The 23,449-nt window shown below is 48.6% G+C and overlaps 12 protein-coding genes across 12 annotated transcripts; 6 read left to right on the top strand and 6 right to left on the bottom strand.

Moving 5' to 3' along the window:
* The first annotated feature begins 370 nt into the window (after positions 1-370).
* Positions 371-2,352, top strand: POJ06DRAFT_243047 (uncharacterized protein). Its single transcript, XM_056186296.1, has one exon. It carries the CDS (start codon positions 547-549, stop codon positions 2,107-2,109), a length of 1,563 nt encoding a protein of 520 aa, XP_056047327.1. The 5' UTR covers positions 371-546; the 3' UTR covers positions 2,110-2,352.
* POJ06DRAFT_204764 (uncharacterized protein) lies at positions 2,353-4,052 on the bottom strand. Its single transcript, XM_056185348.1, has 2 exons — positions 3,853-4,052; positions 2,353-3,786 (listed from the first exon to the last, which is right to left on the bottom strand). The coding sequence occupies exons 1-2, from the start codon at positions 3,968-3,970 to the stop codon at positions 2,450-2,452; spliced, it is 1,455 nt and encodes a 484-aa protein (XP_056047328.1). The 5' UTR covers positions 3,971-4,052; the 3' UTR covers positions 2,353-2,449.
* Positions 4,053-4,181: 129 nt separating this feature from the next.
* On the top strand, positions 4,182-5,089 carry POJ06DRAFT_243049 (RNA polymerase, subunit omega/K/RPB6). Its single transcript, XM_056186297.1, has 3 exons — positions 4,182-4,310; positions 4,367-4,810; positions 4,861-5,089. Exons 1-3 carry the CDS (start codon positions 4,279-4,281, stop codon positions 4,901-4,903), a joined length of 519 nt encoding a protein of 172 aa, XP_056047329.1. The 5' UTR covers positions 4,182-4,278; the 3' UTR covers positions 4,904-5,089.
* On the bottom strand, positions 5,090-5,921 carry POJ06DRAFT_243051 (uncharacterized protein). Its single transcript, XM_056186298.1, has 3 exons — positions 5,755-5,921; positions 5,492-5,699; positions 5,090-5,438 (listed from the first exon to the last, which is right to left on the bottom strand). The coding sequence occupies exons 1-3, from the start codon at positions 5,755-5,757 to the stop codon at positions 5,125-5,127; spliced, it is 525 nt and encodes a 174-aa protein (XP_056047330.1). The 5' UTR covers positions 5,758-5,921; the 3' UTR covers positions 5,090-5,124.
* A 110-nt stretch (positions 5,922-6,031) lies between these two features.
* Positions 6,032-9,590, top strand: POJ06DRAFT_243052 (P-loop containing nucleoside triphosphate hydrolase protein). The gene is made up of 3 exons (XM_056186299.1): positions 6,032-7,793; positions 7,850-8,464; positions 8,510-9,590. Exons 1-3 carry the CDS (start codon positions 6,126-6,128, stop codon positions 9,449-9,451), a joined length of 3,225 nt encoding a protein of 1,074 aa, XP_056047331.1. The 5' UTR covers positions 6,032-6,125; the 3' UTR covers positions 9,452-9,590.
* POJ06DRAFT_8820 (uncharacterized protein) lies at positions 9,588-11,156 on the bottom strand. The gene is made up of 3 exons (XM_056191699.1): positions 11,068-11,156; positions 10,316-11,012; positions 9,588-10,268 (listed from the first exon to the last, which is right to left on the bottom strand). Exons 2-3 carry the CDS (start codon positions 10,915-10,917, stop codon positions 9,725-9,727), a joined length of 1,146 nt encoding a protein of 381 aa, XP_056047332.1. The 5' UTR covers positions 10,918-11,012; positions 11,068-11,156; the 3' UTR covers positions 9,588-9,724.
* Positions 11,076-12,729, top strand: POJ06DRAFT_264716 (uncharacterized protein; the record flags this gene model as incomplete). Its single annotated transcript, XM_056189021.1, has 6 exons — positions 11,076-11,187; positions 11,240-11,588; positions 11,639-11,728; positions 11,781-12,123; positions 12,179-12,235; positions 12,289-12,729. 6 exons carry the CDS (start codon positions 11,076-11,078, stop codon positions 12,727-12,729), a joined length of 1,392 nt encoding a protein of 463 aa, XP_056047333.1.
* A 347-nt stretch (positions 12,730-13,076) lies between these two features.
* POJ06DRAFT_8739 (uncharacterized protein) lies at positions 13,077-14,157 on the top strand. The gene is made up of 5 exons (XM_056191684.1): positions 13,077-13,089; positions 13,149-13,524; positions 13,579-13,768; positions 13,824-13,876; positions 13,939-14,157. Exons 2-5 carry the CDS (start codon positions 13,428-13,430, stop codon positions 14,106-14,108), a joined length of 510 nt encoding a protein of 169 aa, XP_056047334.1. The 5' UTR covers positions 13,077-13,089; positions 13,149-13,427; the 3' UTR covers positions 14,109-14,157.
* POJ06DRAFT_8757 (uncharacterized protein) lies at positions 14,015-15,202 on the bottom strand. Its single transcript, XM_056191688.1, has one exon. The coding sequence runs from the start codon at positions 14,996-14,998 to the stop codon at positions 14,207-14,209; it is 792 nt and encodes a 263-aa protein (XP_056047335.1). The 5' UTR covers positions 14,999-15,202; the 3' UTR covers positions 14,015-14,206.
* A 204-nt stretch (positions 15,203-15,406) lies between these two features.
* POJ06DRAFT_264719 (PUA-like domain-containing protein) lies at positions 15,407-16,222 on the top strand (the record flags this gene model as incomplete). The annotated part of the gene is made up of 3 exons (XM_056189022.1): positions 15,407-15,791; positions 15,845-15,880; positions 15,933-16,222. The coding sequence occupies 3 exons, from the start codon at positions 15,407-15,409 to the stop codon at positions 16,220-16,222; spliced, it is 711 nt and encodes a 236-aa protein (XP_056047336.1).
* On the bottom strand, positions 16,086-17,445 carry POJ06DRAFT_8755 (Rhodanese-like domain-containing protein). Its single transcript, XM_056191687.1, has 3 exons — positions 17,065-17,445; positions 16,989-17,011; positions 16,086-16,932 (listed from the first exon to the last, which is right to left on the bottom strand). The coding sequence occupies exons 1-3, from the start codon at positions 17,321-17,323 to the stop codon at positions 16,294-16,296; spliced, it is 921 nt and encodes a 306-aa protein (XP_056047337.1). The 5' UTR covers positions 17,324-17,445; the 3' UTR covers positions 16,086-16,293.
* Positions 17,446-18,157: 712 nt separating this feature from the next.
* Positions 18,158-22,564, bottom strand: POJ06DRAFT_8941 (uncharacterized protein). The gene is made up of 4 exons (XM_056191719.1): positions 22,014-22,564; positions 18,661-21,964; positions 18,288-18,557; positions 18,158-18,240 (listed from the first exon to the last, which is right to left on the bottom strand). Exons 1-3 carry the CDS (start codon positions 22,401-22,403, stop codon positions 18,535-18,537), a joined length of 3,717 nt encoding a protein of 1,238 aa, XP_056047338.1. The 5' UTR covers positions 22,404-22,564; the 3' UTR covers positions 18,158-18,240; positions 18,288-18,534.
* Positions 22,565-23,449: the final 885 nt, after the last annotated feature.

Raw genomic sequence — 23,449 nt, forward strand, 5'->3', positions numbered from 1 at the left:
AGTGGGCATCACAAATAGGATTGTCATCTAGTATAAGATACGGAAGCCCACGGGCTAGTCGAAGGCGGCAATTATTGATTAGCCAACTGTTACCCGGAACACTATTAGGCTTGGGTCAGCGCTCGGCATTCTCGGCAGGACACTGTTGAGCCTGTGCGTGACGATGTTGTCAGAACAAGTCGAGTGTTCTGCTGTGCGCAGTTTGTTGGTGTTCTGGACTCTGTCTAGCGCGAATTGTGAAGAATAGTAATAGTAATTATTGATCATATCGAATAAAATGTGAAGAAGCGGCAGATCAGTGACGCAGGGATTAACGCTCGCACTTTGCGGGTCAGATTGATTGGGTCGGCAGGCATGCAAGTGGGTCAGCGTGTTATCAGGTGCCGTTGGCTTCGCCGCCTTAATTGTTGAAGCGGGGCGTTGCCGCTAAATACCTACCCTCAACCACCATCGCTGCTTCCCACCAACAACCTCTGGTCCGTCGTCGTCCCCCCTTATCTTTCGTCCTTTTTGTATGCATCCACTGTCATTGTCACTGCTACAACGATGCCTTTCCTGCGAGGCTTTCGCTCGCGGTCGCACTCCGATCCTGCTCTGTCTCTGGCCAGTTCCCGTAGAGGCTCGTGTTCGACAGTAGATCCACTGCCATCTCAGCCAGAACATGAACCGCAGTTGTTCGACGGCTATACAACCACGACACCGTTCTATCGAACGCGATCTGCACCAATCGCCAATGCGCCGCCGCAGTATACTGCGCCTGATTCTCTGCCGCCGTCACGTTTCCCGATCATACCGCGCGAGGAGGAAGGCTGCGAACCACTGCCGCCGTACTCGTCCACGCTGATGCGGGCCGCAGTGCTCTCCCGCAAGGTGGAGATGCTCTCTCCACTTGAGCAGGCGCCAAACCGGTCCTGGCAGAACGTCATCGCCGTGCTTAACAACACTCAGCTCAACATCTACAGAGCTCCCTCAACCCTCCATACCATTTCCCTCGTCGCCAGGCCCCAGGTCTCTGGTCGAGTTGCATCCGTGTTGCCCTGGCGGTCAGCTTCGTTCTCTGGGCCGACGTCGTCCGAATACCAGCTGTTCTCCTCGTCTCTGCCAAGCAGAATCAACTACGACACTATCGATCCCTTCACTTTGTCGCCCCTGTCGTCCGCAACCTCTGCGTCGTCATCTTCGGCCTCTCTGTCGCCTACGCCAACGTCCTCAATGAGCTCGAGTAGTGCATCTCTCCCTGCCGCATTACTCGGCGCTGACGAATCCGTCCTCTCTCCGGCAAACCTCGTACGCTCGTACACACTCCAGTATGCCCAGATCGGTCTCGCGACTGACTACAAAAAGAAGCAAAACGTTATCCGCGTGCGTGCAGAGGGCCAGCAGTTTCTTCTCCTATGCAATGACGCCCGCGAATGCGTCGAGTGGACCTCCGCTTTGCAGGCCGCGTGCGACCTGTCGCTACCTCTGGACGAGCGCACGATTCCGCGTTGCCGATCCATTCCGTCTCGTCGTCGCCGCAGAATTTTACCATCCGCGCGACACCCGTCGAGTAAATCTGCCGCGCGCCGCCGTGCGGAACTGGCGAGTGAATCAGCACCAATTGGGCCGGCGTCTCCAGCTGAGGAGCCGATCCCGACTGACGGCCAGGATGCCGGCGACGAACCTCAACCGGCCGAGGTAGCCGGCCACGATGATGAGGACGACGAAGAGGACGAGCTCTATTACCGTCGCGAATCAGCCGGCAGCGAAACGCGAACGCGACCACGGAGCGACTCGACGGCCACGATTGCTGGCAACGCCGAGGATTCTGGCGACGACCAGGTCGGCGAGTTACCCAGCTCCTCCATCGTTTCCGGCAACAGCTTCCCGACGACTCGTCCGCGTCGTGATTCTGTCCCGCGGAGCTTCACAACGTACGACGACGACGACAATGACAATGAAGACGCAGACGCCAAGTGGGCGCCGCCACCGCCAAGCTCGTCGACAAACTCGAAGCTGCGGTACGCGATCAGGTGCTTATACTCACTCCCTGCCGACGGGTCCTGGGGCGACAAGTTGCTCATGACGAAGGGCGACCAGTTCATTATTCGGGAACGAATATTTGTTTAGACGAATACATAAATAGATAATGAGGAGTTTTCTGAGTACAGTTGGGTTTTACGTTTTTTTTTTTAACATACAGGACTTTTGATATGACTTGGACTTGTGCATGTATTGGACTTGTGTGGTGTAGGGCCGAGTTAGTTGTTGTATCGATATCGTTTTTCTTTAGTTGGGACTGATTATGGCATATATATGTGATACTTTTTTTTGTATGATATGTGAAAAAGTGGATTTGAACAATCAAAATGAACTTCCGACTATGCAGTATCCTTTAACCAATTTGATGCAACAAGACTAGACCAAAAGTAAAATATGCCGACATCATGCCCTAAAACCGGCAGATGCATTAGATCAAGAGACTGGGATCCAAAACGACCAAACCATCATCGACCGCGCGGACAAGGGCCGAGTCTGTTTCGAGGTTATTGTCCGGACTGAGAAAAGTGTGGTATCCAGCCACATGCCTCGCGAGGTCGTACTCCCTCGCGAATCTGAACTGGCATCCGGCGAACGAGCACGGAATATGTCTGCCACTCTCTTCATACCCCGTGCCAGCTAACCTGTCAATCACGTCCGGCTGCGCGATCAGTGGTGTGCGGGACGACGGAAAATACAGGTCAATGTGGGCCGGCAGCTCCATGATCTTGTCTGCCTTGCTTGTTTCGGATTTGGCATCGTTGTTATTGCCCTCAGAGTGCGCCTTGGCGATATGCTCCTTCAATAAACGTTTATGGCCAAACGCCTTGTCGCATAGCTCCACTTCACACATAAACGGTCGCCGACCCTCGTGCACGGTCGAAGTGTGCACGAGCAAGGCGTGCTTGCGAGTAAACCCGCGGTCACAATACTCGCAAATGAACTTGCGGCGCTCCTCGAGGGTTTCCTCGTGCACACGCATATGCTGTCTCAACACGCCCTGCTTGGCAAACATTGTCCCGCACACCGGGCACACGGCCTTGTGGTCGGTCTTGATGTGCTTTTGTAATGCCGACCATGTCTGAAACCGCATCTGGCACTGCTCGCCGGGTCCGCCGCAGTCAGAAAACACACCGTGCTCGCAAAGATATCGCGGTTGAGTCGCGTGGTCGCGGGCTTCGTGGGCTTTCAGCCTCGAGTTCTGTCCAAACGACCGCCCACACCCCTCGACTCCACACACAAACGGCTTCGTATGCGTATGCACCTCAGCAACATGTTTGCGTAACTGACTCTGCTTGTGGAACGCGGCCTCGCAAGGTGGGTAGTCTGCACATGCATACGGCATTCTCTTTTCGTGCGTGAGCTGGTGTCGTTTGAGGTGTTGGTTCGTGTTGAATCCGTGGCCGCAGTCCGCGCATCGGTACCGCTTCTCCTCCCGATGGCTGCTTTCGTGGGCTTTCAAGTGGGAGTCGCGCAGGAACGTCTTTTTGCAACCGGGATATGTGCATGCGAACGGGCGTTCGCCTGTATGCGACCGTATGTGTTCTTCGAGCCGACATGGACGAGTGAACAATTTCCCGCAATTGGGGTATTCGCAGCGGTAGCATTTCGGACGGGAACGCTTGTTGCGTGCGCCCGAGATGTCGGTCTCGGCGTCGAGTTTGGCGAGTTTCGTGGGCGACGACGGGACCTCAGGATCTGCCAACGCCGGTGAGAATTGCATGTCCGGATCATCGCTGAACGCGCGGTCAAAGTCGAATATACTCGCTGTTGTCTATTAGCATCGCAGCATGATAAAGTATAAATGTATACTCGCAACTCAGCGGGACATACAGTGAAACGGAAAAGGCGGCGACGACGATTGCTTCAATGTCACAGGCGGCGACGCCCCGGGCTGGTCCAGCGACGCCGCGAACTGCAACGGCGACCGCGGAATCAAAACACCCGGCATCTCGTTTTTCCAATCGTAGTTTTCCTCTCCCTTTTTTTTCTCTAGCTTGCGGACGGTGGTGTGCTGGGAAGGTTGTGGTAGTTGCTCTCGTGAGAAAAAATTCGGGATGGGTGGGTTGGATTAATTTTGTGTGACCCGTGACGTAATGGGTAAGGGTTTTCGCAAGCCGCACGGGAACACAAGAGATTTTTTGAAATGTAACCACGAAACATGAACTTTTCTTTGTGCATATTTTTGATTGTTTATCGCCCTGAGGATCTACTTTTTGATAGTTATATTGGATTGTTAATTTCGAAAGAGAAATAAATATGTCTGACTTTGGTGACGATGACGGCGATGCGTATGTTTTGCACAAGGTGCTTGCTTTGATAAGTTCTAACTCCGTTAATCGGGCAGCTTCAACGACGGCTTCGAGAATGCATACGACGAGTTTGAAGAGGAGCAAGTGCAATTTAGCGATCAAGAAGAAGAAGCTGGTAACGAGAACGACGAAGTCGTGCACGCGAATGGGGCAAACGGGACGCATGTGAGCCTCAAGGCGGAGGGGCAGGACGACGAGATGGACGGTGGCAATATCGTCGCCGTTAACCAGCAAAACCAGACCGCGCGGAAGAAAACTCAGAAAGAGCTCGCGATTCCGAAGGACAGGAGGGCAACAACGCCGTATATGACGAAATATGAACGGGCAAGGATACTGGGCACACGGGCGCTTCAGATTAGTATGAATGCGCCCGTGTTGGTCGATCTTGAGGGTGAGACCGACCCACTGCAAATTGCGATGAAGGAGCTTGCTCAGAAGAAGATTCCGTTGATCGTTAGACGGTATTTGCCGGATGGAAGGTACGCTTCTTGCTGGTTAGCTAAATAAAGGACGTGCTAACAAATGATAGTTATGAGGACTGGGCTAGCGATGAGCTTATCGTCGAGAATTAAAATACTTTAATTTGATTCCGTTAAAGGCGTTTCTTTTGGTTCAATTTATCGGAAAATGGGTCTTCTATATTTGTTTCTCTTGAACCTGCTTCAGTATTGGACTGGATATTCGATCTAGGTATTGCAAATAGAGTTCATGTAGCCGCGTACGATATACAAAAGATGCTGTTCATTATCCGCAAATAGTCTCAATTTCACAGATCAAAACAACGCCAAAATACCTAAACAATCAAGCCCTCCACCAAATCCCGATACAACAATTGCTCTTTCCCCAAACTGAATTTAACATAGGGCTTGAAGCAGAGGTCAATATCCGCTGCGTTGACACCGGCCTCAATCAACGCGTCTCGTAATTCCTGAACGTTGGCATGCCCGCTGTCGTCATCATCGAAGGCACTGAACGCCGTCACCAGCTCGTCTTTACTAGAGAATTGACACAGAATAGCTGACATAGCGGTCAAGTATGGAGCAAATTGTAAAGGCGAGGGCATACGTGTCATCATGTCGCTAATAGTCTGTGAACTCGGGTATTGTCCTGTCCTAGAATCAGCGCGCTGTAGACCTTACAAACCCGCAAATTACGCTTACCGAGTGACGTTAGCATTTGCTCTAAATCTGCGGCGCTTATATTGCCGTCTCGGTCACTGTCAAGCATTGTAAACGATTCTTTGATTTGGTTGATCTGCGACTGACTTATTTGCGTGAATGCACCGGACGCAACGCGAGTATTAGAGCGACTGGCGATCTGTGGACGCTCGTCCGAGTCGTAGTTTATTCGTGGCTTTGTTGGAGACACCTGTAAATATGTCAGCAAAATATCCCTTCAACCACAACATCGTCAAAAGGCTTACCATTGCAAATTTTTCTCGAAATATGCATCAAGAAGCTGCTGCCGACGTGCTAAGGTCTTCCCCCCTAACTAATGAATGCATATCCGGAGCAGGAGTAGCATAAATACAACATCAAATCACACGGCACGTAGCGAATTAGGTCATATTTGCAGGCATAACGCCGCATTGGACTATGTTGTCGTGCCAACAGAGGCTGTTTATTGCGGCTCGGCTTTGTAAACACAAAGTTTTGACTTTCGCGATGGCTCTCCCAAAGCCTGTCATTGCCGCCTGCCTGCTCTTAACTACCGCGGCTCTCCATAGCGCACAGATATTCTAAATACACAACCTATGAAGTTTTGATTTTTGGCAATATAGAAATTTATTATACAATGTCAGCAAAACAATCCGGCTCTCTATTGTCGGTCCCAACGAAGCGGTCAAACAGTATGCGTCCACCGTCCACGATCCCGCTCTCCTCGGCATCGTCATCTAGACTCAATCGCGCATCCGAGGCAAACCCGTCCATGGCCCGCGCACCATCCCCGGCTTTCGGATCATCTGCGCCGCCAAAGTCGCGACGCAGTACCGAGAATCAACCACCGGCACCGATGAAACGCAAAGAGCCATCCTTAGCTGCCCCACCACAGGTCACTTCCGCAAACAATTCGTCTCGGCCGTCGTCTCGCTCGTCAAACCGCGGGGATTCAGCTCGGCCGTCGACGCGCACCGAGAACCTTGACGCTGCGGCTAATAAGGAGACGAATATCCATGTCGTTGTACGCTGTCGCGGTCGGAATGAGCGCGAAGTCAAGGAATCCAGCGGCGTTGTGGCTTCAGCAACTAGTCACAAAGATATAACAGTGCAAACAGGCCCACTGGCACTCAGCAATAAAACGTATACTTTTGACCGTGTGTTTGGTCCGGAAGCTGATCAGGCTATGGTGTACGAGGACGTTGTGGCACCGATCCTTGAAGAAGCACTGGCGGGGTATAATTGTACAGTGTTTGCATATGGACAAACGGGCACTGGCAAGACATATACAATGTCCGGCGATGTGTCGGATAATTACGGCACGTTTGCGAATGATGCAGGCATCATCCCTCGTGCATTGTACCGACTATTCCAGGCCCTGGAAGTTGAGCAGTCCGAGTACTCTGTCAAGTGTTCGTTCATTGAATTATATAATGAGGAACTTCGCGACTTGATTTCGAAGGATGATGATCGCAAGGTTAAGATTTACGAGGACACGAACAAAAAGGGCATTATTATCCAAGGTATGGAGGAGTCGTTCATCAAGGATCCTGGCGAGGGTCTCAAGATTCTACAAGATGGTTCGCATAAGCGACAAGTGGCGGCTACAAAATGTAATGACCTTTCGTCTCGATCACATACTGTCTTCACAATCACAATTCACGTTAAGGAGATTTCAAGCGCGGGCGAGGAGTACCTTCGGATAGGCAAACTCAACCTGGTTGATTTGGCCGGATCCGAGAACATCAGTCGATCGGGAGCAGAAAACAAACGAGCTCGTGAAGCCGGGATAATTAACCAGAGCTTGCTGACACTGGGAAGAGTTATCAACGCCTTGGTTGATAGATCTTCGCATATTCCTTATAGAGAGTCGAAGCTTACTCGACTGCTCCAGGACTCGCTTGGCGGTCGCACCAAAACTTGCATTATTGCGACTATAAGCCCGGCCAAGATGAATTTAGAGGAAACGATTAGTACGTTGGATTATGCCAGTCGCGCAAAGAATATTCGCAATAAGCCGCAGTTGAATCAGGTTATGTCCAAGAAGACCTTGATTAAGGAGTACATTCTAGAAATTGAGCGGTTGAAGGCTGATTTGTCTGCTTGCCGACAAAAGAACGGCGTCTACATTACTGCAGAATCGTACCAGGATATTACGGCCGAGAGTGAGAGTCGAAGAATTTTGGTCGACGAACAGAAACGGAAGATCGAAGTCATGGAGACGCAGCTCAAGGCGGCTCGAGAGCAGTACGAGTTAAGTGTGAAGTCAATGTTGGAAACCAAAAAGGAATTGGAATTTACGTCGGTATGTCCCATTTCATACCTTTCCACTCTCGGACCGGAAAACTAACTTGGCTATAGAAAGAGCTAGTTGATACACAGGCGGCGCTTACCGTAACTGAGAAGGAACTATTAAACACCAAACAGAGCCTCCATGAGGAGACAACACTCCGTCACGCATATGCAGCCACTGAACAGCAACTCAGTCGGACGGCAGAGAGCTTGATATTCTCGGTTCAGCAAGCAGCTTCAGATGTCAGTGACCTCAACAACACCATTGAGCTCCACACAGCCGTTGGTGTCACCAACCGTTCGATTTTCGAACAATCTCAAAAGACAGTTTCTGACGCTAGTCAGCAATTTGTAAATAGAGCAACAGCATACGCAACATCACAGAACAAATACTTTGATGGAGCTTCGGAACGCTTGCGGACTTTGCTGGTCACTGAGTCGTCGAGACTGGGCGGCATATACAACTTGATCAACGAACGAATAGCACAATTTGACAGGCAGGAGGGATCGTTGAGAGACATGATGGGCAACTCGAAAACAGAGATGAATCAAGTTTTGGAAGATATCAAAGTGCTGAGAGAAGACATTAAGGAAAAGGTTGGCGAAGGTTTGAGCGACTTGAACAATGCCACCGAAAAGATTTCGCAGGAGCTCATGAACCAAATTGAGGCTTTTCAGGGCCATGTACGTTCATATTTCGAATTGGATACACAGACGCTAACGATCTAGACATCCACATCATATAATCAACTGGGTCGCGACTTGAAAGGTCTCTTTGACGACATGCAGCGGCATATGAATGCTCAGAATTCGGAGATTGAGAAGTTGCACGCAGCACTCGTCAACGCAGCCGCTAGTGCATCTACCGAGATTGAAGTACGGTCCAAGGCTTTGTGGGACTCGGTTGAGGAGGAGAACAAGAAAGCCGTTGAGGATCAGCAAACACTGATTTCCCAGATCAGCAGCCTGATCTCCTCTATGGTTGACGAGCAAACCCATCGTTTGGCAACCCGGATCCAAGGCGTCCAGAAAGAAATGGCAACGTCAAAGACAAGCCTTGACACCGCTGGTCACGAGTTCGTCACTGGCGTCTCGGGCTGGTTGAATAAACAAGGAGAATTCCAGCGATCAATGATGCAGAATAAGGAACGTATCAAGCAGACCATCGTTGAGTCCTACCGCGCGGCCGAGCAGGAGGGTGAGGGGCTCCAGGAAAGCACTCGGACAATTCATTCAGAAGCCATCAAGATTGTTAGTTCACAGAAGGAAAATCTTTCTACACAAATGCAGGCGCTTGATGAATTTGTCACGCGTGCGCGTGCGCGGAACGAGTCCCATCACATGGACTACGGCTTGGCGATAAGGAGCATGGAAAGTGAGCTTCACGAAGGCCTTGATGGTGCTAACAAAGATATCGAGGACTCTGCTCGGGGATTGCACGTTTACGGAGACGAAGCGAAGATTTCGCTGGAGACTGCAATGACCGACGCCGACGTGCACAGTAATGCCAGTGTGAAAGAGTTCACCGCTCTGAGAGATGCCATTCTCAAGGTGCAATTGAGGGCGTATGTGCCGTCCGGCCATACTCCGAAGAAGGGCAAGACGTACGATGTACCTATGCACCTACCGAAGACTATCGCACTCGAAGAAGTAGATTTAGGAAACAACTAATGGGTGGTGTATCAATTAGATCGGTGTATAGTGTTGATTTTAGCATGGATTAAACTTCAGAATAGTTAATGTTGGAGAATACCATGTAAATTTCCGGGTTTTAATAGTTTGTGTTACAATATCATACGTTAGAATGTGAATTAGAGTAGTGATGTACACTTGTTGCAGTGATTGTAATTAGCTGCACAACATTATCCTACTCGACATGCTGTAGTCCGTAAAACCAATAAACGCCATCAAATCCCACTATATGCCAAAAGTACAGTACAGCGCCTAATTCACCCATGGAGATGCGAATGAATCCTGCTTCGTGTCCGCGTGAAGCTCCCTTGTTTGTGCTTCATCGGTTGACGGTTGTGTCCCTGCTTCCCCAAGCGTCGTCAGCGTCTCTGATACGTCGTCGTTTGTTGGCTCATTCTTGTACTCGACGATAGTCTTATCAAAGTCTTTGTTGTCACATAATGTCTGGTTTTCGGCAGGTGCAGGTTGCTCAGCAGTCGCTACGTCCAATTTCTCGACCGCAGCAATAAATGCAGCTGGATCTTCTTCCTCTTTCCTGTCCGGTGTCGCTGTTCTACGCAAAGAACTTCCAGACCCAACAACGGATTGCTGCATTATTGTGCTCTGAAGGCCGTATGGGCTGTCACCACGTTCATCGTATTGGTTGTTGAGTCCCCGACTTTTATTCAACGCCGGAGCGTCATCTTCAGACAATGACGGCGACGTTGATCGGAGACTTACTCCCCGTAGCCTTTCAACCACCTTGAGATACTCATCTGGAGGTGATTGCTCGAGTAGCCGCTTTAATTTCAAGTTCCTATCCTTGTATCAGCATTATGTCCTGGATACTATTTCGGAACTCACGTTTGCGCAAACAGATCCGCATAGGTAAACGCAGCCGTTAGCTCAGTCTCGGCTTGTGACTTATCGGCTTGTCGACCGCCATTTCTACTGCTGCTAATGCTATTTTGTCTCGATTGTCGCGTCTCGCCGTCTACCAGCTTTTGGTTCGCGTTCCCTGAGCCGATACCCTCAATTGTCAGCATTTTGCCAATATCAATACCACCACCGGTTGCACCACTGCGCATAGCTAGAGAAGAAGTCTCTGCCTTCGTGACTTGCCAGTCAGATGAGAACGACGTCGCTCGTAAGACAGTCTTCGCATCTGCCGCGAAGTCTACGATAATAGCTCGTTCGTTTCTCATCTTCCCGGCTTTCCCGTTGACACAGGTTGCTGTCATGAACCATTCAGTATTGTCTGCATCGTCACTAAAGAGGTAGTGCACTTGTGGGTGATACGTGCGCGATCGTGGTGGTGGCTTATGCGACTCAGACGTAGCATTGACGACTGCGGCAGCGAAGTCAGTCGTCGTGTCTTGTATGATTGTAAAGTATAAAGGCGGGACTACCGGCGACTCATCGTTCGCCGGTCTGGTACCCGGTAATTGGGTCGTTTGTGAGGACATTGTTATGGACAATACGAGTACAATTTGACGTGGTCACTCGCGAGAGCTGCCAGGGAGTGCCAACACTGGATTGGCGGAATAGGGTTTTGCGAAAGGTTAGTTGAGAATTGGTAATATCTCATGGCCACCTCGACTAATTATATATCCAATACGGCGCTATGACAGATGCAAAGACGGTCGCTATTGTGGGAGCGGGCCCAGTTGGCTCTCTAGCAGCACTATACTTTGCAAATGAAGGGTGGAATGTGTCGCTCTACGATCGACGAAATGGTCTGGACCTCATGGCGCTGATGAGGGAACTGATGCTAACAAGTGACTATAGATCCAAGATTGGAGAAAGTACAAGGAAGTACATCGTCTACCGGGAAGTCAATCAATCTTGCGTTGTCACACAGAGGTATCGAGGGCCTGAAGGGAGCCAGCATGAAGTTGTCCGACATGGTTACGAGCAATGTCGTACCCGTCTATGGTCGCATGATTCACGACACGAAAGGACGGCAAGAGTCGCAGCCATATGACGTACATGGACAGCATATTAATGCGGTCGATAGGGGGTGGCTAAATGTGGTTTTATTAGACGAAATTGACGAGAGACCCAACGTTGAATTGAAGTTTGGACATCGACTTCTGCGGTGCGACTTTGACGCGAAGAGAGTCAAGTTTATCACGAAGTAGGTTACGTACATGTGAAATTATGTAAGAGTATTAACGCGGCATTTAGGGACGGAGAGGTCGATGTCAACGCAGACTTAGTTGTTGGTGCTGATGGTGCTCACTCGGCAGTAAGGAACCAGCTGATGAGAGCGGCCAGGTACGAGTTGATGGCGTGTTTAACTTCATGCCTCCTGCTGACTTAGACGAAGGGTGGATTTTGAACAGAAGTATATCGATGCGTTATGGTGCGAGATCTCCATACCAGCCCGAGTGACTGAACATGGTAGGGAGGAATACCCTCTAGATCCAAATCATCTTCATATCTGGCCTCGGAAAACATTTATGCTGATGAGCTTGGCGAATATCGGTGACGATAAATCATTCACTGGAACGTTGTTTATGCCTCAAAGTAATTTTGACGATATCACGTATCCCCAGGATCTACTAGACTTTTTCAGGACGCATTTCCCGGATGTAATTCCTCTTATTGGTGAAGAATATCTCGTCCAACAGTTCTTCAGCAATCCTAAGGGGTCTTTGGTGTCTATCAAGGTAACTAAGCTTGTCTTCCGGTCGTAATTGTACGTGCTAATTATTATCACCTCAGTGCACACCATATCACTATCTCGACAGGTGTGTTTTAATCGGCGATGCTGCTCATGCTGTATGCATTCTGACCTAACTTACTCTGGTTTATATTTGGACTGACATTAATAGATGGTGCCATTCTATGGTCAGGGTATGAATTGTGGATTTGAAGATGTTCAACAACTGTTCATGCATCTGAAAGCAAATAACACAGTCTATTCCGGACTCGAGACGTACACTCTGGCTAGACGCCAGGATCTCTTTGCCATTTCAGATCTGGCAATGGCAAACTACGTCGAGATGCGGTCATCGGTCACATCAAAGATGTATCTCGCTCGAAAGCATACAGAAGAATTCCTATATAAGTACTTTCCTGGGCTCGGCGTTAGAACGTTGTACAATATGGTCAGTTTTTCGAGTGTGCCGTATCATATTGCACTCAAAAGAAGTATTAGACAAGGACAAATATTTAGAGGGGCATGTTTTGGTGTGGGTCTTGGAATTATGGGAGTAGCAGTGTATGGTGTGCTGAGATTTAAGAAGATCTGGCAAGGGTGGGTATGGTCATAATGGCAGCCGGCAAGACTGGCTAATTATCAACTGTCGTCGATTTTCACACTGCGAGATTTTGTAAGTTGCATTCATGATACGCTATCGCCTTCAAATTGTTAATATGCATATATAGCGTGTTATTATGAAGCATCAGCGGGTTCTGCCCCGTCAATGACACAATGAATTGAGAGACCAAGCGAACTAGGTTTGCAGTTTAAGTCAAACATCGGGTTAGGGAATGCCGCTAATGTTCATACTCTAATTGTCTGCGGAACAATGTACACTCAGTTGGACACTCCACAACTGTCATGTATCATGTGCCGAGGGATAGCCTCTAAGAACCTGTAATCCCCTTGGCTTGTGACGACCTTCCTGTTTGTAGGTACCCATATGATCACGAAATAGAAGAGTCCGGGCTTATTTGCGGACTTATCAAGACTTGATCTACCAGTGAAAAGAGCGAGGTAGGATAATAGAATGTCTAGACAATGTCGACAGCAGCCCGGATGATAAATTGGTCGGTTTTGGATCTTGAGTAGGTAGGGAGAAGTTTCTGATTTCGCATTTGGCGTTTACTGGTCCCAAAGCCGCACAGATCGCAGACGTGTCAAATTCATAGGTCCGCCATAGCCTTCCCTTTCAATGACAAGCTTATCTTCTGTCGTCCTCACGGTATCTGGATTGTGAAATCGCCATCGATTTATACTCAGGCCAATATGCGATCAATTTTTTCTCTTCTCGCTGTGCTCCTTGTCGTCTTCCTCGCCCTGCCTGACGTAATTGAGGCCCAGGCTAACAAGGACCTTCAGATCAGTAAGGCAATCGTCCGGTAACAATGTGCCCAACAGAAGTTCATTAATTCAACAGGTATTATGAAGAAGATTCCGAAGGAGCAGTGCAAACGAAAGTCACGAAAAGGTGATCTTGTCTATATTCACTACACCGGGCGTCTGTCGGATGGCACGGAATTCGATTCTTCAATTGGCAGGGACACTCCGTTCCGATTCACTCTTGGACGCGGTCAAGTCATTGCCGGCTGGGAGAGAGGCATTCTTGGGTATGCTGACATGTGGCTCGCGGTGGTTTGCTTCTCGACGTTAATCTTACCCTAGAATGTGTATTGGCGAGCAGCGCAAACTTACAATTCCACCCCATCTTGGATATGGTTAGTTTGTTGTCTGATTGTGGATCTATCTATCAGTTATATAACCAACTTTTATCGTTTAGGAGAGAAATCTGTTGGCACAATCCCTGCTGGATCCACGTTGATATTTGACACAGAGCTTTTATCTGTTGCCGGATATAATCCTGCCGATGAAATCGCTACTAGTTCTAGCACCGAATCCGACTTGGCCCCGGAACCCGGGACGAAAGAAGCGACGAAGGACGAACTATAAATAATTGAATTATATATGTACAATAAAGTGGAAAATATACAAAGGTACAATGGCACCCATTAATTCGTCTCCGCTTGTCCAACTTGTAAATAAGTATGTTAATCTCGTCCGTTATCAACTCCGCTCTGTCGGTCAATTACGGACCAAATTCGTTCCATTTTGTACCCACCAACATCGTCTGCGACGTAGAAATAACTCCGCGTTCTAGTGCCACCCAATGCCATTTCAACAATGTTCTGCTTTGGATATTCCTTTTCTATCCTGTCCCTATTGATCTCTATGTTCACCCAACCAAATCTTTTATCGACTACTCGAAGGTCTGATAGTTTCACCCGGCAGTTGTACAAGCCTCTTCCAAATACAGATATGCACTCAAAAATAAATTCCTCATCCTCCTTAAGGCTCTCGATGTCGACGCGTTCCCCCTCAGAATTGGGATATATTCGAAATATTCGATGTACGTAAGGCGTCGTCAGCCAGGTCACTATCGGTAATGGTAACACAGATGGTATTCCCACTAGCAATGCTAACGCTGTCGGAATGCCATCCATTGTTAGCATTGCAGACGAGAAATATCCCCCAATCACGGCGATGGTCCATGCGACTCGTTTTGTTGCAGAGACGTGGAACGACGAAGTGGCCTGGTAAATTGGAGCGCGTGACAACGAATATTTCGCCGTATCAAGATATTCTGCGTGATATACAAATGGCGCAAAAATCCCGGTTCGTATTTTGGTTGTTACTTCTTCTTCATCTGGTTGTGAGGGATTGATTTGGCTTTGCACCGACCGTACCGCAGTGATTCGTGTAACTCTCCTCGACGGAACTGCTTGTCGAAGGACAGGTCGGCTCAATCCCGTACGGCCCACGCAACACCGTACGTTGCTCATATTGTATTTGTCTGAATATCACAGCAATGATCAATTGCAGACTGATTGTATTTGGTATGTGAGCTACCCGCTGCTCGGCCATAAGATTTTGTCGGGCGGCGCAGAGGGTAAGCGTTTCCCGAACACGAGTAAATCCGAGGAATCCCGAAACCGCCAATTGTCTGTTCAGTAGGTCGTTTGCTCCAGAATTCGAACCACTATAATTTGAACTTGGCTACGATCCATGGGTATATAGTGTTGTTTACTGGGCATGTTTCTGAGTGAACGCCACCGTTGAAGTTTCGGCATGGCGCGAGTCTTACAAATGGCAATTGACAGCATCAGGAGTGGCTGCACCGTAATTGGTAAGTGTAATTGGTAACCTGACCCCGCCTATCTGATAACCATTATCAGAGCCCCTACTCAGCAATGGTAGCAAAGCGATCGTTAAGGTCGGTAACAGCACCGGCGGTAACTACTACAGTTAAAAGAGCGAAATCCGCCGCCTCCGCCCGGAAGCGGACTAAAAAATACCTCGCAGATGAATTGGATTATACAGCAGGCTCCCAGCTAGACGAAGAAAAGCCAGTAACTACGGACTCTGAGAAATCGTACTGGCTATTTAAAGCTGAGCCAGAATCACGAGTAGTTGACGGAGTGGACGTCAAGTTCAGCTTCGATGATCTTAGTAAGGAGGGCCAGGCCAGCTGGGACGGAGTGCGGAACTACGAGGCGCGGAATTGTATGCAGCGTATGAAAGTCGGAGATCTTGGGTTTTTTTATCATTCGAGCTGTAAGACACCAGGGATTGTCGGTAAGTCATTGCGGATAATAAGATGTGGTTGCGGTATTAATCAATGCTGTCAGGGATACTTAAAGTGTGCAAGGAAGCCTACGTAGATCGTAAGTGCCCTGGCTCTCTTCTCAAGGCGTGCTGCTCTGTTAATACACTTAGATACCGCATTTGACCCAAAGCATCCATATTATGATCGGAAAAGTGACAAGGACAGGCCAAAATGGTTTATGGTAGACGTGGAATATGTACGTCCCTTGAAGCGACTGATCGGGTTACATGAGCTTAAAGCGCATCTAGCGAAGTATAATTCAAATTCCCCAGTAAGCGATATGGCTCTAATGCGGAAGTCACGATTATCCGTTTCCCCGGTCAAGGAAAGTGAATGGGACTTCATTCTGGAGTTGGCAGATAAGATGGTCGATGAAGACGCACCTTCCAAATCTGCCTGAGAAGATAACGCCCGATTTGAACCTGTGAAATAGAGAATGTACTCAGAAATAGACAGTTATATCATATACGCCTAGTTCTTTCCCTTGACAATGAACTTGTCATCTGACCTCTGCGCCCATTCTGTCCAGCTACCATCATACACCATAACTGGCTTATCTTCGCGCAGAAGCCCTGATTTCCCCAACGCTGTTTCAAGTACACACGCCGTGACCCCGGTGCCACACATAGCAATTATTGGTTTGTCTGGGTCGACTCCTTTTGCTAAGAAGAGCTCTTGTAGCTTGGCAGGGTCTTTGAACTCCTTGGAGCCCTCTTCCAGAACTTCACTGAAAGGAATCGAGATGGAGTCGGGAAGATGGCCTGAGGGAAGACCCGGTCTAGGCTCGGGTGCGTCGCCAGTCCAACGAGCGTAAGGTCTAGCATCTATAATATTGAACTTCTTTCGGAATAATGGTTCGACAATGACCTGGCGTAAATCACTGTATGTGACTACTCGATCTTCAATCTCCCCAGGCGACTCGTACGTTGATTGTTCAGGAATGGCTTCTTCGACAGCTGACATTCTCTTAGTGTCGATATCATAGCCCTCCTTCTTATAGAGAAGATAGTTATCAAGAATGAAAATCGACGGGTGCTGGAAAATTTTCAAAGTCCATAGTAGCCGAGGAGCAGAGAAATTCCCCTGCTTGTCGTAGACGACAAGTGTGTCCTTTCAGAGTAAATCAGCACTAACCCCTTACACTAGCAATACAAATTGGTATTTACCTCGCGAGTAATTCCAAGGTCGCCTGAAAGTAGTTAATAACGAGTACTAGAACTGCACTAGCATTATTTGACGTACTCATTGCTTTGTTAAAGACCTCGGTTGAAGGCAGCATGTGCGGGTATGGGGAGCTTGCATCTTTCACCTCATCTATGTCGAAAAATCTCGCTCCTGGAATTCGTTCTAACAAAAATTCCTCCTTTCCATTTCGTCCAGCATTCGGAAGATACCATGTGGCATCGAGTGGAATGACGGGCGTTTTCGACGTCGCACTGAGCGACTTAAATGCCGCGGGAGTCAAAATTGATGAAATGCTAACACGTGAGGGAGGGCGCATTATAGATAATTCTTTAAATAGGAGATGATAAATTGAATCGAATTTATTGAATTTTCCGCACCAGAAATCAAGCGTTCGAAGATTATTAAGCAGTTGGAAACTGATGACGTAAAGAAATCACCGCTCGCCGTGCTGCAGTACAGTAGCAACTGAGTCGTGATCTCGCAATATGATGAGAATAACCCCAACCCAATGACCTGGATTTCACCGGATTATTTGAGCCATCGCACGAGAAGGTTAGGGTTATGGATTATTTACGATATCACAAGTGTCGGGTCAAGAAACCTAGAAGCAACGCGCGAGACTTACTAGCACAGTCGGACACAGTCACCAGCAAGTTAATGCTTGTTTGCGCACAGTAAAGGATCTAACGAATCCTTTTGATTGCAAATCAACTTCAAAGTGCAACGTAAGTCGCACAAGCTCTAGTACACAACATATACAATGTATCGTAAGCTTAAATAGCAATTGTATTCAAGCAATAAGTAGCAACCTAACTCCATAGATGTAAATAGATAGCATGGATGCACACAATTCGGTAATTTCCTTTAATGGCATGTTGACAAGCACACCACAATACACAACAAAAGAAACTCAGCAGCCAAATCTTTAATCCCATACGCAAATCCCGTACATAAAGTTCGGCAACCATATCTTTGCCACAGACGGACAAACTAACACTCAATTGTAGTCAGCATCAGGGACTGACGATAACTCTCGGCCGTCTAGTCAGAAATAGTTGACAGATACCATCGTCGGAGCTTTGTCGCGTAATTGCTCTCGTGCTCGCCATACTCAACTGGAGGACCCCTCACCTCAACAACTGGCTCCGAATTACCGTCTGATGGGAACTTCCAGACCGCCCAAGCCGACTCAAGCTTAGAAATTGCTACGAACTTTGACTTTCGCATGGTGACCTCGGCAGATTAGTAATTTTCTATCAATGCACAAACAAAACACGTACATAAAAATTCCTGAATAGCACAACATCTCCAGGGTGAACGATGGGCAAAGCTTGCTCAAACATTCGACTAACGTAGACCGTCAAGGTCTCTCCACGCGGATATGAGGGATCCGCGATGTGGATGTAAACGTAACAATGTCGACCGCTCGTTTCGCCTGGCTCATCATCGTCGGCTTCCGTCCACCGAATCTGCGTAGCCGACTTTACAGCTCCAATGAAATCGCCGAGGTACTGAAAGCCAATTAAGTCAAGAGCTGGATAATCCGAAATCTGATGCAATATTAGAAAGAACATGTAACCATACTATCATATGATAACCGGGCCATTTCAGTACGTACTGGCGTATTCAATCCTACGGCCATCCTTCCCTCACCTTTTTTGCTCTCGTCCGGCGCATACCTAACAGTGACACTATGTTGCTCTTTCAATGAATTGCTCTCCAAATATCTATCAACTGAAACTGAAGTGGCGCTCTCGGTCGTTCGGCCGTCAACAATGCCTTCTTCCAATTCGCGGAGCCTCTTTTCTTCAGAGTCTATCGCATCAACATTTTCGCCAACAACGTCACCATGTAGCATACTACTGCTGCTATATGAATCATCATCGTCCTGCTCCTCATGCTGGCATGAGGACTCTTCATGGCCTGATTCAGCAGGCTTCAAGTAGCTTTCTGCTTGGGCTTCCAGTTGCCCAATGGAGCTGTCTAACTGTTGTAGAGCGTAATCCACAGTGGAAATTGCAGCACCTTTTATCGCGGTTTGTTCTTCAAGTGCCGGATTGCTCGCTACTTCAACTTTAATCTCACTCGGCTCTTGCCCTTCAGGCTCCTGCCCTTCAGGCTCCTTCTGACGTGGCTCTACAACGTGCTCGGGATCTGAGTTACCTCCATCGTCCTCAGTATTAGCACCTATCTGCATCCGATCCTCACGACCTTCTTCAGACGTGTCGCTGTCAATGTCGATGATCTCTTGCCGCGCTTTTGGCGGAGCCGGAGTTCCTGAAGAGCTCAGAGAGATATGGTGCTGGTTCGGTGTAATCTCTTCCTCAGCCAAAGCCATGCCCTCGTCTGATCCGCTACTTGAAGGTGACGATATCAAATCTTCAGCCTGTGACGCAAACCCTTCCTCTTCATCCGTGGACTCCGCATTATCAAGTTCACGCTCTAGAGCAGCTGCTTGTTGAAGCAGTGCCTGAGCAGCCAATGCCTGCATTTCATCCCTAAGCTTAGCATCGTCATCGGCCATCCGTTCTCCTTGGCCATACAAGGGAGCAGGATGCTCTGTTCCAAAATCCACGTGGGACGTAGCGGCATCGCCTTCCTCCTTGCTCGCATTCTCCTCATTGCCAGTTAAGCTCTCGCTAGCAAGATTCTCCTCTGGAGGGACGATCACCGCAGGGTTCCCATCCGCCACAATCTCCAAAGCCACCTCCTCGGGTGTACGCGTCTCAACGTCGGTCGTCACCACTTCGTCCTCCACATACGTAACGTTGCCTTTAGATATGATAATCTCGAGTTTTCCAGTCTTCGTCTTGGAATGCACATTGCCAATCGCTGCATCCTCTGCTGCATAATCTGTGACTTCGACATATGAGACTTCAACGACATCATCCTCATTAACGACTTCATCGTCAAGCACATTCTCGAGTGCCGGAAAAGCATTGAACGGCGCTGGCGCAATGTCCTGTGATAAATACGCCCGGCTCGTCAGCGGTGTCATGATCGTCTCAATCAGTGGGGTATTGTGAATACTTTCCGCATCCACTGTCTCATTCTCCATGTCTGCAATTTCTGGATGTGTACTTCCAAGAAAATGACTCTTTGCTTGAGACAATTCCGACAACACCGTTTCAGACACAGCATGCTCTTTAATAATTGAACCCGAAGTCTCTTTTTGCTGGGGTAGACATGAGCTGACTTCAAGCGCCCCATGATTTGTCTGAAGGGCCGATAGTGCATAGACTTCTGGAAATCTCGATCGAAGACCCTCCATTGGACCGTCGCTACAGGTAATGTGTGACGACTTTTGTTCCAGTTGCTGATACTTATGGTTATCGTGAAATACGGCTGGAATCGACACGACTTCGACCTTGTTGGACTCCCTCATAGTCGACAAAGATAGAAGAGGATTTGGCGGTAGTTCGTCGTTTCGGACCACCTCAGGTATGTGACTTTCGTCAACAACGTCCTCTAGCGTGAGTTGGTGTCCCGAAGAGGTAGCCACTGGGACGGCGCTTCTCTGGGAATCGATCACTTCTGTTGCAGTTAGACTTTGAGACCGCTCAGGTTCTGTTGACATATCCATGACAGTCTCCTCCTTGGTCGCAGGAATAGCCGAATCAACCTTCGTGAGATCCAAAAATGCTCCTGAGGCTGGTTGTGAGAGATCGCGAGTAGCGGCGCATATATCTACCATAACATAGTCGAGATCAGCTGATTCTGGGACGTTGTCTGCCTCAGGGTTAGCAATCGCCAGTGGCTCTGACTCAGTACGCAGAGGTTGTGGTGACGGCTCGGGAACGATTCTCACGTGCGGGAGTTCCATGGCCAATGTTTCGTCCTGGGTGTCATGCATAGTATCAATATATTCTCGAGCAGACTGTTCTACGGGACATGGCACTCTCTGTTGCTGCCCATTAGCAGGATATCGTGAAATAATATCTTCGCCCTCCGGTTCTGAGGCATCCTCCAATGTCACGTAGGGGTGTTGGGTCTGTATCAGCTTCTCAGAAAGTTTGATGGGTTTGGCATCATCACCAGACTTGTCGCCGTCGCTACCCTCCGCGCTGGTCGTGAATCCGTCAGCAATAGTAGCCAAAGAGCTTGTGATCCCAGACTTCGACCCTGGATCCCGCAACTTTGCCTGTAATATCTCATGGTACAAATTTGATTGAGCCCTTTCCAAATTCTCCGACCGCCGGTCTTGGTCTTCGTGACTAACAGATTCTTGGTCGGCTACACTTCCAGCCTGCGTCACAACACTGATGTCATCCATCATCGACTGATCTCGTGCCTGACGGCTACGGCTGGCATGACTTTCTTCGAAAACCTTCTGTCTCATGAGATCTCTGTATAGTTCATTCTCGCCGTGGAGTAACTCGGCTGGTTCTGTAGGTCTCAGTATCAAAGGCTCAGTACTATGAGTCACTGGCCCAGGAATGGAAGCGTCAATAGGGCCAGAAAATGACAAGTTTGTGACATCCATACCGCGAACAACTGGTGACGAAAGCTGCTCCGGGTTCGCGTCTGAATTTTGCTTGGCGACGGGAGTCGCAAGAGTATGTTCGTCTTGAAGAATCCTGCGCTCCTGCAGGGTACTGGAATCATCATAAACCCATTCCGACGAACTCGGACTGCGCTTTGAGCGCTTTCGTAATGGGCCAGCCATATCATCGTCAAACTCAAGGAATGCACCGGAGGAGAACGTATCATCGGAGGATGGCCGTTCGCGACGGCGTAGTATATCTGGAGGTGTAAACCAGATGTTCGAGCCTGCAGTTCCGGCGGCGGACGACGAACGGGTTATGGATACATTGGCCGAAGCTGTCCGCGAGGGCGTCATTGGGGATGACACTGTGGCCATCCACTCGTCATCTTCGACATCGGATGATGCGGAGCGATCTTCATCGTCCTCCACAATATTCTCCGGAATCAGCTGCTGCGGCGCGTTATCGTTGACCTAAAATCGTCATTAGCTGATTAACACATCTAAAAATCATTGCACTTACCTGAACAAGCGCCCCATGCTCCCAGACACAGATCCAGTCTGAATCAAACTCAGACTTGGCATCTGGCTGACACCTTACTACTTGACTTCCCTTCAGCGCGATGCGTAGTTTGTCTCCACTACTCATCAGCTCATCTGCGGCCCTTCCAAGAGATTTTCCTTCAAATACTAGCTTAATCTGGCCTTTAGCAATTCGTTTGGAAATATCAGAATCACATAGCTGAACTGAAAACTGGCGTGTCAGGGACGAGTAGGGCCAGACAAGCGAGATCTCACCGCTGAGGAAATGCGAGTCCACGGCGTTCGACGGTGACAAGGTAGCAATTTCAAGTTCCTCAAGCTTTTCAAACGAGCTTAACGTCTCATTGTGAAAATATTCCGATGAAGGCATACCGACTCGTTACCTGATATTCCTCAGTTGATTCAATGGGAGTCCAAGTTGCAGATCGAATGCCTGACAGCACAATCGACACTTGTAATCTGCAATAACGAATGGTATGCAAAATTTCAGTTCTCAGCTGGTTCTCGAAAAGCGGCGGTTTTACGATCTAGATTAGACACGGTAACAGAGATCATGAGAGAACCGGAGTCAGGGTAGACCAAAGTGCCCTAACCCGCATCTTCGACGCGTCGCGCTAAGGGTTCGGTGTTGAGTTCTGTATGCTTCAGCCGCAAGTCCCAGCTTACACTTCCGAGCCGAAATCACCACCTTCTCCTGCGTGGTTCTAACGTCACATAATAATTTACATAGATCAAATTTCTTTTTCCTTTGGCTCATTTCGCAAGACGTATAGTTAGGGATCGGCACGGATAATATCCAGGCTAATTTGTCCTTATCCGTATCCGTATCCGTATCCGCGTAAAATATCTATATCCGTATCCGTATCCATATCCAGATATATTGGCTTTATCCGTATCCGTATCCGCAGTATCCACGGATATCCGTAATATCCACGGATACGACTCACGTAACCTTGAGGGGGCTTTTGCTCAGTCGATTTCGGTTTGGAGCCCAGGACTATGGAAAGAGGATGATCCTACGATACGACTGACTATATTGCTCACTCAATTGGGCTGCAAACCGCTATATATCTAGCATTCAATAACGGACACAAACCGTAATCCAGTATATAAGCAGTTGCGAGTGATCAGATCCGTGTTCTGATTCAAGCTTCCCTCAGCTCACAGCCAAGCGCGCACCATATTCTGGATTCATGGACTTCCGTTCCCTATACAACTGAATATTTCGCAAATCGCAACTCACTTAAACTCTCCCAGTATTATTATTTTACACATTTGTATTTGTTACTCGTATCCAATAGTTTCGCAACTGAAGCAATACTTCACCATAAGTTTAGGGATATGGCAGTCACAGCTCGCCAAAACAGTTTGTCCTCTGATTCGCCACGCACACACACTCTCGGTCTTCCGCCGGAG

The sequence above is a fragment of the Lipomyces tetrasporus genome (genome assembly GCF_029532465.1).
Source record: "Lipomyces tetrasporus strain NRRL Y-64009 chromosome Unknown POJ06scaffold_1, whole genome shotgun sequence".
NCBI lineage: Eukaryota > Fungi > Ascomycota > Lipomycetes > Lipomycetales > Lipomycetaceae > Lipomyces > Lipomyces tetrasporus.

Excerpts from the sequence above, each read along its gene's own strand:
- POJ06DRAFT_243047 (XM_056186296.1), top strand. The coding sequence starts at position 547 with ATGCCTTTCCTGCGAGGCTTTCGCTCGCGGTCGCACTCCGATCCTGCT.
- POJ06DRAFT_204764 (XM_056185348.1), bottom strand. The coding sequence starts at position 3,970 with ATGCCGGGTGTTTTGATTCCGCGGTCGCCGTTGCAGTTCGCGGCGTCG. Across the intron at positions 3,787-3,852 it reads GCCGCCTTTTCCGTTTCACT|CGAGTATATTCGACTTTGAC; the intron begins GTATGTCCCGCT and ends AATAGACAACAG.
- POJ06DRAFT_243049 (XM_056186297.1), top strand. The coding sequence starts at position 4,279 with ATGTCTGACTTTGGTGACGATGACGGCGATGC. Across the intron at positions 4,311-4,366 it reads GGTGACGATGACGGCGATGC|CTTCAACGACGGCTTCGAGA; the intron begins GTATGTTTTGCA and ends TTAATCGGGCAG. Across the intron at positions 4,811-4,860 it reads CGGTATTTGCCGGATGGAAG|TTATGAGGACTGGGCTAGCG; the intron begins GTACGCTTCTTG and ends AACAAATGATAG.
- POJ06DRAFT_243051 (XM_056186298.1), bottom strand. Across the intron at positions 5,439-5,491 it reads GCAAATGCTAACGTCACTCG|GACAATACCCGAGTTCACAG; the intron begins GTAAGCGTAATT and ends ATTCTAGGACAG.
- POJ06DRAFT_243052 (XM_056186299.1), top strand. The coding sequence starts at position 6,126 with ATGTCAGCAAAACAATCCGGCTCTCTATTGTCGGTCCCAACGAAGCGG. Across the intron at positions 7,794-7,849 it reads AGGAATTGGAATTTACGTCG|AAAGAGCTAGTTGATACACA; the intron begins GTATGTCCCATT and ends ACTTGGCTATAG. Across the intron at positions 8,465-8,509 it reads TTGAGGCTTTTCAGGGCCAT|ACATCCACATCATATAATCA; the intron begins GTACGTTCATAT and ends CTAACGATCTAG.
- POJ06DRAFT_8820 (XM_056191699.1), bottom strand. The coding sequence starts at position 10,917 with ATGTCCTCACAAACGACCCAATTACCGGGTACCAGACCGGCGAACGAT. Across the intron at positions 10,269-10,315 it reads GCGGATCTGTTTGCGCAAAC|GAACTTGAAATTAAAGCGGC; the intron begins GTGAGTTCCGAA and ends ATACAAGGATAG.
- POJ06DRAFT_8739 (XM_056191684.1), top strand. The coding sequence starts at position 13,428 with ATGCGATCAATTTTTTCTCTTCTCGCTGTGCTCCTTGTCGTCTTCCTC. Across the intron at positions 13,525-13,578 it reads TAACAAGGACCTTCAGATCA|GTATTATGAAGAAGATTCCG; the intron begins GTAAGGCAATCG and ends TTAATTCAACAG. Across the intron at positions 13,877-13,938 it reads TCCACCCCATCTTGGATATG|GAGAGAAATCTGTTGGCACA; the intron begins GTTAGTTTGTTG and ends TTTATCGTTTAG.
- POJ06DRAFT_8757 (XM_056191688.1), bottom strand. The coding sequence starts at position 14,998 with ATGAGCAACGTACGGTGTTGCGTGGGCCGTACGGGATTGAGCCGACCT.
- POJ06DRAFT_8755 (XM_056191687.1), bottom strand. The coding sequence starts at position 17,323 with ATGCGCCCTCCCTCACGTGTTAGCATTTCATCAATTTTGACTCCCGCG. Across the intron at positions 17,012-17,064 it reads GGTCTTTAACAAAGCAATGA|GCGACCTTGGAATTACTCGC; the intron begins GTACGTCAAATA and ends AACTACTTTCAG. Across the intron at positions 16,933-16,988 it reads ACCTTGGAATTACTCGCGAG|GACACACTTGTCGTCTACGA; the intron begins GTAAATACCAAT and ends TTACTCTGAAAG.
- POJ06DRAFT_8941 (XM_056191719.1), bottom strand. The coding sequence starts at position 22,403 with ATGCCTTCATCGGAATATTTTCACAATGAGACGTTAAGCTCGTTTGAA. Across the intron at positions 21,965-22,013 it reads AGCATGGGGCGCTTGTTCAG|GTCAACGATAACGCGCCGCA; the intron begins GTAAGTGCAATG and ends TGACGATTTTAG. Across the intron at positions 18,558-18,660 it reads GCCGGACGAGAGCAAAAAAG|ATTTCGGATTATCCAGCTCT; the intron begins GTGAGGGAAGGA and ends ATATTGCATCAG.